Here is a 12,565-nt window from a genome sequence, read left to right on the forward strand (position 1 = left end):
TGTATTCCAGAATAAATGTTTCAATCTAATTTTCATTCTAATCTAATTTTTTTCATTCTCTATGTATTCCAGAATAAATGTTTCAATCTAATTTTCATTCTAAGTTTCAATCTAATTTTCATTCTAATCTATTTTTTTTTTCATTCTCTATGTATTCCAGAATAAATGTTTCAATCTAATTTTCATTCTAATTTTCAATAAAATTTTTCATTCTAATCTAATTCTTTTCATTTACTATGTATTCCAGAATAAATGTTTCAATCTAATTTTCATTCTAATTTTCAATAAAATTTTTCATTCTAATCTAATTCTTTTCATTTACTATGTATTCCAGAATAGAAGGATTGAACCTGCGAGTATGATGCAACATCTACACATGATGAATGTATCGTTGTATAACCTTATTCACTGACACATGAATAGATATGAGTTGCTGTGTGACGGTAGATATGAGTTGCTGTGTGACGGTAGATATGAGTTGCTGTGTGACGGTAGATATGAGTTGCTGTGTGACGGTAGATATGAGTTGCTGTGTGACGGTAGATATGAGTTGCTGTGTGACGGTAGATATGAGTTGCTGTGTGACGGTAGATAGGAGTTGCTGTGTGACGGTAGATATGAGTTCCTGTGTGACGGTAGATATGAGTTGCTGTGTGACAGTAGATATGAGTTGCTGTGTGACATGGTCGTTGATTTCAGTGTTTTATAACGTCAATGGTGAGGGAGATGTAGCCTCACATTCACCTTTCCTCCAACCTCCTTCCCTTTCACCCTCTCATAACATTACGTCTCACCATCATCGTGTCTCAAAGTCTAAAGTGAGGAAATGAATCTCTGGGTATGTCAACGAGATCTTTTAAAAACGGGGTTTGAAAAACTTGTGTGAGATCCTCTTGGGTTATTTTTCTATACATGTTTGAAGTACAGTCTGACTACGGCATTCTAAAGAGTAAGTCGTGTCATTAATTTTTTTTATGGTTGATTTTTTCCAACTTGTGAAAGGTACCCGTTTGATTGTGTGGTTCCATCCGCTTCAATATTATTTTGTGTATTTCATGTTTAGAGTTTTATCTAATATTCTTTTTTTATTTCATAATATCTTCACGATTACAGTGCATTGCTTTGCATTGATATAAACTGAATTCCATTTTTTTTTTACATTCTTGTGACCGCTCTGTCCATTTGTCCAAATCTCTTCGACTCATTGAACGGTTTTCCTTTGTTTGGACTTCATCTCTTAATTCCGGACTGCCGGCAAATTTCGAGACTTTCCTCCACATTGTTGAAATGGCTATTAGAATGGATAGGGTCTATAACGGAGCCTTGAGGTGCTAAGTCGTTTCTCACGCTCAGCCAGTCGGATGCAACACGTCTTGTAATGACGGGAGTTTTCTGTCAGACAATCTGCGGTCCACAACAATTCTCCATTACCTGTGGGCCAATGATTTACGTTTGCCCCACAATCCGCAGACCACAGTAATGCTCCATTGGACGTTTGATTTACGTTTTTTTCGCAGCGATGGTTTATGTAGAATTTATCGGATTCCTCTTTTTTTCTTTTTTTTAGAATAGTTATTAAGTATTTCGAGGTATTTCTTTAATTTTAGGGGTCATTAGCAGGTGTGTGTATGTGTGTGTGTGTGCGTGGTTGTGTGTGTGTGCGTGTGTGTGTGTGTGTGTGTGTGTGTGTGTGTGTGTGTGTAGGTATGGTCCGTTCATCATCAGGCGTGTGCGAGTGCAGGAGATAGTCTTCGTCTGGTGTATGGAGGGCCAGGTGACGTCACCAGCCGTGATGTGCAGTGATGTCATTAGCCAATGTATGGATATGTCGATAGTGGTTGTGTTGGACATCAGCAGGTATATATGTGAAGTGCAGGTGTGGGGGCGGGATGGATGCAGATAATGGTCATCAGCAGGTGTGTGTGTGTGTGTGGTAGTTGATAGTTAACTGTGGTGGTCGTCAGAAGGTGTGTATAATGATCATCCACTCACCAGTACACGTTCGTCTACCACAGCACGAGCTGGTGGTGGCGGCGGAGGGGGAGGGCCACACGGTACACACCATCGTGCAGGTGACTGTGGTCGACGTGAACGACAACCAGCCTCACTTCCTCGAGAAGGACCTCCAGGTCACTGTCGTGGAGGAGGACAGCCAGCACCTTCCAGCCATCATTGCCAAGGTCAGTCAGTTCTACTGCACTCACTAAACGGAATGTCGGGTCTCTTCCCTTCGTTACTCGATGTATATATTATCATCTCGGCTTTTGCTTCCGATGTATATATAACTGTTTACATGTCTCTTTCATGAAGTTAGACGCTAATAGATCGCATATTTTCCGGGAAGCCGGTGCGACAACTGTGTTATATGGCTGTAAGCAGTTGAAGGTGGTTCGATGTGGTATTTGTTTCTTTCGTTATGCCTCTCAATTTTGGAACTCCTTTACGTTCTCATGACTCTCGTATCTATTCAAACCACAAGCAACCCCTTGTTAATAGGCAGGTTCTATACAACCTCTTCAAAACCTCTTATTTATTTTGTTTTTCTCATTTTTTTTTCGATTGCTTTGTTATTTTTGAGGTTTTATTCACTACCTAACCATGATTTTTTTTTTTCCCGTGACAAGAGTCTTTAACTTTAGGAAAATATGACACAGAATGGTTCTACTTGTTAATAGTCTTGTTCAATGTTAACAACATTCAAGGGAAAAGGTTTGGCGAACCTGTTCCAAATCACATTCAGCAACAGTGATATTTTGATCAATACTCAAGACTCTTCATTCAAGCATTTTAGTAAGATTTTCAAAGGCTGTTAAAAAGTGGGTTGATATCATTGTCCAAGCAATGATCTAAACGAGTCGCCTGGAAATGAACCAAAGACTAGAAACCAGATATAAAAAGAAAAGGGACATATGCCTTCATCTTTCTTTATATGATTACACAACCTTGCGTTGAATTAGCCTCTCGTTCTCTCATACTTCAGAATCAACCAGTCGAGTGTGTCTTGTAGTTTTTGCATGTAACCGGAGTTTTCGGGCGTTTAAGATGGCTAAAGACAGAACAGCGGAATACTAGCCATTGGCACGAATTGTGTGTTTCATCTGGTGGGAGATGTACATTGCTTGTTACTGTTCCAAGAAGAAGAAGAAGTAGAAGAAGAAGAAGAAGAAGAAGAAGAAGAAGAAGAAAGAAGAAGAAGAAGTAGAAGAAGAAGAAGTAGAAGAAGAAGTAGAAGAAGAAGAAGAAGTAGAAGTAGAAGTAGAAGAAGAAGTAGAAGAAGAAGAGGTAAAAGAAGAAGAAATAGAAGAAGAAGAAATAGAAGTAGAAGAAGAAGAAGAAGAAGAAGAAGAAGAAGAAAATATATATATATCTGCGTTCTAATGGCAAGATATGGGAGCAAATTGAATTCAATTGGGCTCTGAGTGGAAAATATAGCCAACTCCGCCATTCCGAGGCGAAGTCTCACCTCGTACGGAGGAGCCACCAACTTGACTATTATTGCCAGAATCAGAGCACTGGCAAGAGGCCATTAATGAGACCGCTTGCCTTTAGAGCAGCGTTTGACTCACTCTTCGAGGGAGACATGACCCGTAATGTGCATGAGCTGGGAAGGGAAGGGAAGGGAGGGAGGGAGCAATTAGCTCGTTGGGAGCTGCCGATGGAAAAGCATAGATATGGAAATACCCAGCAAGCGAGCGAGTGAGTAAATAAACGAACGAGAGGGTGTATGGTTCTATGACCCTTGGTGTTCATGGATCACGTCGTGGGGGAAAAGAGAGATGAATTAACCCCCCTCCCCTTAACCCCCCTTAAACCTCCCCCCCTCCCCAACGGGGGGGAAGGGGGGGCAAAGTTTAACGAGTTTTATGATGGGGATTTATGAGTCGTTTTCGTGTCGGGTGAATGAAAAATGTATTCATCGTTTTACATGTTCGGTCGACTGACAGCAGCAACACGTGCAAGGATGGGGTTTGGCTCCATTGAGAACGACGAGCCCTATGTACGAGGGTACGGTCTTTTAAGCACGGCCGTACGTACGTATGTACGTACATCTTCATCTCGGCCGTACTACGTACGTACGTACCCTGGTTACGATGGCTTGGCTCTTCAGTTGACCGACACCCCCCTTAACGAACAGGTCAAACACTACGTCATCATAGTCCAAGGCCCCCTTTTACCCTCGTCTTCAAGAATGCCAGTGGAGAGTTCAAGGGGGGGCCCTATTTTTTTTTTCCAGTGTGAATGTGGGGGCCCTATTTTTTTTTTTCCAGTGTGAATGTAGGGGGCACTATTTTTTTCCAGTGTGAATATGGGGCCCTATTTTTTTTCCAGTGTGAATGTGGGGGCCCTATTTTTTTCCAGTGTGAATGTGGGGGGCCCTATTTTTTTCCAGTGTGAATGTGGGGGCCCTATTTTTTTCCAGTGTGAATGTGGGGGCCCTATTTTTTTCCAGTATGAATGTGGGGCCCTATTTTTTTCCCAGTGTGAATGTGGGGGCCCTATTTTTTTCCCAGTGTGAATGTGGGGGCCCTATTTTTTCCAGTGTGAATGTGGGGCCCTATTTTTTTCCAGTATGAATGTGGGGGCCCTATTTTTTTCCAGTATGAATGTGGGGGCCCTATTTTTTTCCAGTATGAATGTGGGGGCCCTATTTTTTTTCCAGTGTGAATGTGGGGGCCCCATTTTTTCCAGTATGAATGTGGGGGCCCTATTTTTTTCCAGTGTGAATGTGGGGGCCCTATTTTTTCCAGTGTGAATGTTGGGGCCCCTATATTTTTTTCTATTCCAGTGTGCCTGTGTGGTTTCATCTGTGAGGCAGCACGCTGCTGTAATGGCATGTCAGTCTGTATGTAATTACTGGATGCTGTGTGAGACCTGTGTTGGTGGCAGTGGCTGGACGTTAGTCTGGGGCTGAACGAATGAAATAAACTATGGGTTTTATTGAATTCAGGCATCCAGTTGGCTGAAAATGATCCGTTCAGGAACTACATAATTGGATGATAATGATAATGGCTTGTTCATTAATCACAAAAGAACTTAAGGTCAAGACGATGTGGGATATTTCTACGCTTTAAGTCCATGAGTGAAATTTATTTACATAATACAGGAAGTTTTACTGGGCAAATATATTTACATAATACAGGAAGTTTTACTGGGCAAATTCATTTACATAATACAGGAAGTTTTACTGGGCAAATTCATTTACATAATACAGGAAGTTTTACTGGGCAAATATATTTACATAATACAGGAAGTTTTACTGGGCAAATATATTTACATAATACAGGAAGTTTTACTGGGCAAATATATTTACATAATACAGGAAGTTTTACTGGGCAAATATATTTACATAATACAGGAAGTTTTACTGGGCAAATATATTTACATAATACAGAAAGGTTTTACTGGGCAAATTTATATGGTTTATACATTATACATTCAATGAAGATTAGTGATATAAAGTGTTACATGCTGTCTTGAATTACAGTAGTTATTGTGTGACGTACATTATACATTCAATGGTGAACATTAAGTGTAGTAAAGTTACATATATACTTATTGAACTGCAGTGTGACTGTGTTCACGTATGTATTTCATGTTGAACATTAAGTGTCGTAAAGTTACACATATACTTATTGAACTGCAGTATGCCCTTTTGCCCTTTTGTGTCCTGTTTTTACACTCGTGTACACGTATTCTTGTACAGCGCGATGGAAAAGGAGTTCTTCACTACGTTTCTAACCCAAACATTAATTGAAATACATCTGTGTCGAGTGTGTTTGTACAGTTAGGGGCCAGTGGCACGTCTTCTTAATTACGTTGTGATAAAACACGCAAGTCCTCTGTAACACTAATTGCTCATCTACTTCGGCAGTCGCTTGCAGGTCTATCGTTCGAATTATTGTGGACTGAAACTACGTAGTGTTCACTGAGAGTTTTCTCCCATGGTTTGAAGAACTTGTGCTCCCATTCGGCTTGTATTGGTACGACCAGAACACAAAGTTCGCACAACACATTCAACTCGCGTCACCTTGCGTGTTTACCCACGCAAACCGTGGCGTCCTGGTAGATAAAAGCGTCCAAGAGAAACTTCTCTTTCCATGCCTGGCCTCGTAACAGCTCGTGTTGGGAGACTAAAGCGTCCAAGAGAAACTTCTCTTGAGACCCCGAGCTGCCTCAGAAATGTAGGCCATTTTAGCTGCTCTGTTCAAGCCTCGTCACTGACTGGTTGGCTAGTGGGACTGGCGTATATTCATCTGTGCTCTGAGCCATCAAATGGCAGAATCTTTTTTCTCCTTTAATTCCATAAACATCAATGTTTTTTGGACACTTGTTTGTCTTGAGGTGTAGACCCGATGGTGTGATCTGTTCATGATACGATCCTCGAACCCTCCCTCAAGGTACGTGATTGAATGTAGGTTGCTATCTCGGTAAGGCTTTGCACTGAACGCTGGCAAAATCATTCGCTGTATCGTGTTCTTAGCAACGCTAGGATCTTTGCTCTCTGGCAAGCTGACAGACAACACTAAGAGTGGTGTTGTTGTCTTTGCGTCATAACCTGTCCACACTTGGATCTTTGTTGTGTCGTAATACGACAACACTACAGTGCCTCCTGCTTTGTGTCGTAAGCTGATGGTACTTGGATCTTTTTGCTGTGTGGTAATCTGATAACAGTACGACGCTCGCTTGTCGTAAGCTGACGACACTTAGATCTTTGTGGTGTGGTGACGTAAATCTCAGCCCTGGGATATTTGTTGTGTTATGAGCTCTCAGCCCTGGGATATTTGCCGTGACGGAAGTAAATGGTACTGGGATACGTTTTGTGTCGGACTCATACAGTCTTGGAGGCATTGTTGTGTCGTATCTTCACCCCACATGGATGTATCTCGTGTCGCACGCTCATAGCAGGAGCTATTATTAGTTACGTCCTCTGCCCACGGCATTGTGGTGGCTCGTGTCGTATGTGAAGGGCATTGGGAGGGTTTCCCTGACCGTATGTTGTCGGTACTGGCTGCTTGTCGTAAGGTAAACATGAAGTTCTCAATACTGGGATGTTTGTCGTAAGTCTTCAGCATTATTTCTTCTATTTCTTAACCTCGCATCGCTCGGGTGTCTGTTCTATCGTAAGCTCAAAGCACTGGGTAACGTTCTCTGTGTCCTAAGGTTTCGGTCGTGTGACAATGGATGTCGTAAGCTCACAGCACTGGGATGATCGGGGTGTCGTAAGCTCCACAGCACTGGGATGATCGGGGTGTCGTAAGCTCCACAGCACTGGGATGATCGGGGTGTCGTAAGCTCCACAGCACTGGGATGATCGGGGTGTCGTAAGCTTTAACAGCACCGAAGGGGGTTCCCCTAGAGATGTTCAGAGAGAGAAAAGTGACCATTGTATTGGTCTGATGTGTGACAGAGACCCTGTGTATGACGGGCCAGCGAGGGTCCGCGACTTCGCATTGTAGTCCGGCGAAGGTGTTCGACTATTCATTGGTCTTCATTTGTCCTTCATTATTTGGCAGTGGAAAAAAGAAAAGAAAAAAATAGAATAGTTTTATATTCCTTCATTTAATTTTTCATTCTATTTTTTTTTTTCATCTTTTTTTTTTTTCAACACGGTTTCATATTGTGTTAGTTCTGGTTGTGTTGTGAAAGTCTGGATGCGCAATGTACGTCTGCATCTTTGATTGCTCGTTTCTTGTTTCAGTTCGTTTCATGTTTCAGTCCGTTATGGTGGTTTCAGACGTATGTTGCATGATTACCAAGTGTTGAAGCCGAGCACTGATATAACTCGCTGGGGAAAGTGGCTGATGACTTCGTAAACGATTGCCATCCTTCCATCCTGCTGTACGACCAGGTCGGTCGAGAAGTGGTCGACTGGTTGCCAGTGATTTCTCCTAATGAGCTCAGCTTCCTCTGCACCCAAAGCTCATTTAAGTCCCTCCCACACACACGTGGCTGGACGAGAGAGAGAGAGAGAGAGAGAGAGAGAGAGAGAGAGTGAGTGAGTGAGTGAGAGAGAGCTTGGTTGGCCTCTGATCCTTGCCTGTGGTGAGGTCGACACACTTTGTATCCCACACAGCTCCTCCTCGTCGTCGTCCAGCAGGAGGTGTGACAGAGAAGGATCATAGAGGTCGGGGAAGAAGGAGGAATATCAGTAGACAGGGTTTATGACGCAAGTGGTGAATGCTATAAGGGTTAAAGAGGGATATTTCTGGTTGTTTGATATGGGTAATGAGAGAAGTATTACTGCTTGGATGTTGTGGTGGAGGAGGCTCTGGTGCCGGGGAAGTATTACCACTGGCTGTTGAGGAAGATCTCGTACAGAGGAAGTATTACCACTGGCTGTTGAGGAAGATCTCGTACAGAGGAAGTATTACCGCTCGCTGTTGAGGAAGATCTCGTACACAGGAAGTATTACCGCTCGCTGTTGAGGAAGATCTGGAGCTGAGGAAGTATTAATGTTTGCTGTTTTGGAGGCTCTGGTGGATGAGAAGTATCAGCTCTTGCTCTTGTGGAGGCTGGGGTAAAGAGAGAGTATTAGTGCACGCCACTCCGTGGTCTCTGGTGGAGGAAGTCGGTCTCTGATCAACGTAGGTGATGGTGATGGTGGTGATGTGATGGTGGTGATGGTGGTGATGTGATGGTGATGTGGTGATGGTGGAGGCATCTTTGGGTTCATATCAGTTCTCGCTGGGCGCTTACAATCCACCGAGGCGCGAGGAGAGCAAGCAATCAATACAAAGCGGATATTCACGAGGGCCCTGCCAGTCCGTACTGTCTCATTAGACCCTTCGGTGCGACGGTACGATCCTTGAGCACGATGGTACGATCCTTGAGCACGAAGTCACGATCCTTGAGCACGATGGTACGATCCTTGAGCACGATGGTACGATCCTTGAGCATGATGGTACGATCCTTGAGCCCTTTGGTACGATCCTTGAGCACGACGGCACGACCTTTGGGTATGAATGGCTTAGCCCTTTGACCTGGCCTTTGAGCGCCAGATCCAAAGCCAGACCAGACCATCACACTCAGGTGGCCATACCCTTGTGCTCAATGGACGTGTCATAGTGCTCAAGTGTCGTGTCGTAGGTGTCATGTTGTAGGTTTTCCCCCCCTACAGGTAAACTCATGCATCAGTTATTCACGGCGTCGTCAGCCAACCTGTGTACCGGGAGGGACCTGGGACTGTCAAAGGGGTCGAGTCCTTCCGTCCAGCAAACATAGACGAGATGACGGCATTAATAGTTAAGTTTATCATCAGCTAGTGTTAGAGAGAAGGAGGAGGAGGACATGGGGCGGAAACAGGGTTGTCTGCCGTCTACTGGAAGAGGCAATGAAGAAGCAGCAGCTTCCTCCTCAGCTGTGATGCGCAGTGATGACCCTGGTTGAGAGAGAGAGAGAGAGAGAGAGAGAGAGAGAGAGAGAGAGAGAGAGAGAGAGAGAGAGAGAGAGAGATTAGGGCAGACATAGCTTCATGGTGATGCTACTGCTGGTGGTGTTGTGAGGGCACTGCTACTGCTGGTGGTGGTGTGAGGGCACTGCTACTGCTGGTGGTGGTGTGAGGGCACTGCCGGTGCTGATTCCTTCAAACATACCCATTATTGCCCTCCCAGATAACATCCTCTTTCCAAACATTCTTCAGTGCTCCCAGAACCTTCACCTGTCTGTGATATCGGCTACTGCTGCCGCTCGTGCCGTCAGCCACCATATAGAGTAAAAAGCCTCGGTAGTTTGGGCAGTATATATCCTCATGTTTGGTCATCCTGTCGGTGTCCAGCGAAAGCCCTGGGGCCTCTATTGGCTTTGGTGACTAATGGGTTTTTTTTTCCATAGTAAGCGCACCGGCTGCCTAGCCCCTCAATGATGGTTCACATTTTGTTATCCACTCAGCGTACAAGGGAGAGGTGGTTCAGGCTTTCGTTGTCCTCATACGCTTAGCCTAAAGGGAGGAAAGCTTAGGCTGTTAAATCTTCTTCATGCTGTCACGAGGGAGTGTCAGCGTAATAAAGGTTATAGATTAATCATAGAGGGAGGGGGCCAGGGTAGTAAAGCATAATAAGTGTACAGGGAGGGCCCAGGGTAGTAAAGCATAATGAATAAGTGTGCCGTGAGGTCCCAGGGTAATAAAGGTTAATGAATAACTGTACAGGGAGGGCCCTAGGTAGTAAAGCATAATGAATAAATGTGCCAGGAGGGCCCAGGGTAATAAAAGTTAATGAATAAGTGTACAGGGAGGGCCCAGGGTAGTAAAGCATAATGAATAAATGTGCCAGGAGGGCCCTAGGTAGTAAAGTCTTATCTTGAGTCAAAGTACAAGGAGGACCTAAGGGAATAAGACTTAAAGGAACAAGGCTTCATACAGGGAAGGGGGGCCCGTGGTGGTAAAGACTTATATTGCCATATGTCAGTGTACAAGAGGGAGGTTAAAAGTTGTATAGGTTTATACATCAGTGTAATGTGAATGCACAAGAGGGGGAAACGAAGCTTCAACCTTCAGTGTACAGGAAGGGGATACAGTGTAACAATGCTTCGTCAGTTTATATGTCAGTGTACAGGAGGGAGGTTAAAAGTTGTATAGGTTTATACATCAGTCTAATGTGAATGCACAAGAGGGGGAAACGAAGCTTCAACCTTCAGGGTACAGGAAGGGGTTACAGTGTAACGATGCTTCGTCAGTTTATATGTACTCAAGGCAGCAAAACCTTCACCAGTCAGTGTACAGGGAGGAGGCCCAGGGCTGTACAGTTATATATGAGTCAGTGTACAGGGAGTGATCCATCCAGGATGGCAAAGATTGTTGCCATGAGTAGTGTATAGCTTGCTGTTGCCATGAGTAGTGTATCGCTTGCTGTTGCCATGAGTAGTGTATAGCTTGCTGTTACCATAAGTAGTGTATAGCTTGCTGTTGCCATGAGTAGTGTATAGCTTGCTGTTGCCATGGGTAGTGTATAGCTTGCTGTTGCCATGGGTAGTGTATAGCTTGCTGTTGCCATGAGTAGTGTATAGCTTGCTGTTGCCATGAGTAGTGTATCGCTTGCTGTTGCCATGAGTAGTGTATAGCTTGCTGTTGCCATGAGTAGTGTATAGCTCGCTGTTGCCATGAGTAGTGTATAGCTTGCTGTTGCCATGAGTAGTGTATAGCTCGCTGTTGCCATGGGTAGTGTATAGCTTGCTGTTGCCATGGGTAGTGTATAGCTTGCTGTTGCCATGAGTAGTGTATAGCTTGCTGTTGCCATGAGTAGTGTATAGCTTGCTGTTGCCATGAGTAGTGTATAGCTTGCTGTTGCCATGAGTAGTGTATCGCTTGTTCTTGCCATGAGTAGTGTATAGCTTGCTGTTGCCATGAGTAGTGTATAGCTCGCTGTTGCCATGGGTAGTGTATAGCTTGCTGTTGCCATGGGTAGTGTATAGCTTGCTGTTGCCATGAGTAGTGGATAGCTTGCTGTTGCCATGAGTAGTGTATAGCTTGCTGTTGCCATGAGTAGCGTATAGCTTGCTGTTGCCATGAGTAGTGTATAGCTTGCTGTTGCCATGAGTAGTGTATAGCTTGCTGTTGCCATGGGTAGTGTATAGCTTGCTGTTGCCATGAGTAGTGTATAGCTTGCTGTTGCCATGAGTCTTCGCAATACACGAAGGTTGCAGGGCAGTATAGCTTTATGGTGCCATGAGCACAGGTGTGGGGGGGAGGAGGCCCAGGTTATTCAAGCCTGACATTGTCATGAATCAGGGTTACAGTCCATTGTTGTGATGGTCGCTAGGCTATTTGGTCCACGGGAAAAATATAGAAAAAAAGAAGAAAAGGAAAGAAAATAGAATGACCGATCCTAAGAGCAAAGATTAATTAGTTACTGTGTGAAATTATTTTTTTGTTTCGTCTATTTTTTTTATTCGTGGATGTTCGCCGTTGCCTGCATCGCCGAGGTAGCGCTTAGAAACAGGCGAGTTAAAAAGGGTCTCTCTAGCTCACATCCATTTAGTCCACGGGGTGGGATCAGTCCTGATGGCAAGAATTGATTATTTACTTTATTTGTCTTTATTTCTTTTTTCCATACATGTTCACTGTTGCCCACGTAAGTGAGGTAGCGCCTCCCCCCCTTCCCCCCCCAAAAAAAAAAAACAGGCGAAGAACAGGCCTCATTCGCTCACGTCCATTCTCTAGTTGTCATGTGTAATGCACCGAAACCACAGCTCCCCCTCACGTCCATTCTCTAACTGTCATGTGTTACTAATGCACCGAAACCACAGCTCCCCTATCCACATCCAGGGCCCCACAGACCCTTTCCATGGATTAACCAGGACGCTTCACATGCCCTGGTTTGTAAGATCTATTGTCTATTGTCTTCATCACTTGTGTTTGACGTATTGCAAGTTTCTCCTGAAGATGATGCGAAACCCATTTGTTTCCTATGAGAAATCTAAACCCTTAAGGACTATAGCATAAGCAATGAGCATGAAGATACGACCCTTGAGCACGACGGTGCGACCCTTGAACACGACGGTACGACCCTTGAGCACGACGGTACGACCCTTGAACACGACGGTGCGACCCTTGAGCACGACGGCACGA

At 44.3% G+C, this 12,565-nt stretch overlaps 1 protein-coding gene across 12 annotated transcripts in view; it reads left to right on the forward strand.

Annotated features, from left to right (window-relative positions):
• The window catches only part of LOC139746178 (putative neural-cadherin 2), a 760,037-nt gene that overhangs the window by 422,548 nt on the left and 324,924 nt on the right, over window positions 1-12,565 (forward strand). For all 12 annotated transcript variants that reach the window (XR_011712090.1, XR_011712087.1, XR_011712091.1 and 9 more), the window contains exon 7: window positions 2,016-2,180. Coding sequence is in view for 8 of the 12 variants with exons in the window: in XM_071657094.1 (XP_071513195.1) it covers window positions 2,016-2,180 (165 nt within the window). In the remaining 4 variants the exon portion in view is untranslated. The remainder of the gene's footprint in view (window positions 1-2,015; window positions 2,181-12,565) is intronic.

The sequence above is a fragment of the Panulirus ornatus genome, chromosome 64, assembly GCF_036320965.1.
Source record: "Panulirus ornatus isolate Po-2019 chromosome 64, ASM3632096v1, whole genome shotgun sequence".
Lineage (NCBI taxonomy): Eukaryota > Metazoa > Arthropoda > Malacostraca > Decapoda > Palinuridae > Panulirus > Panulirus ornatus.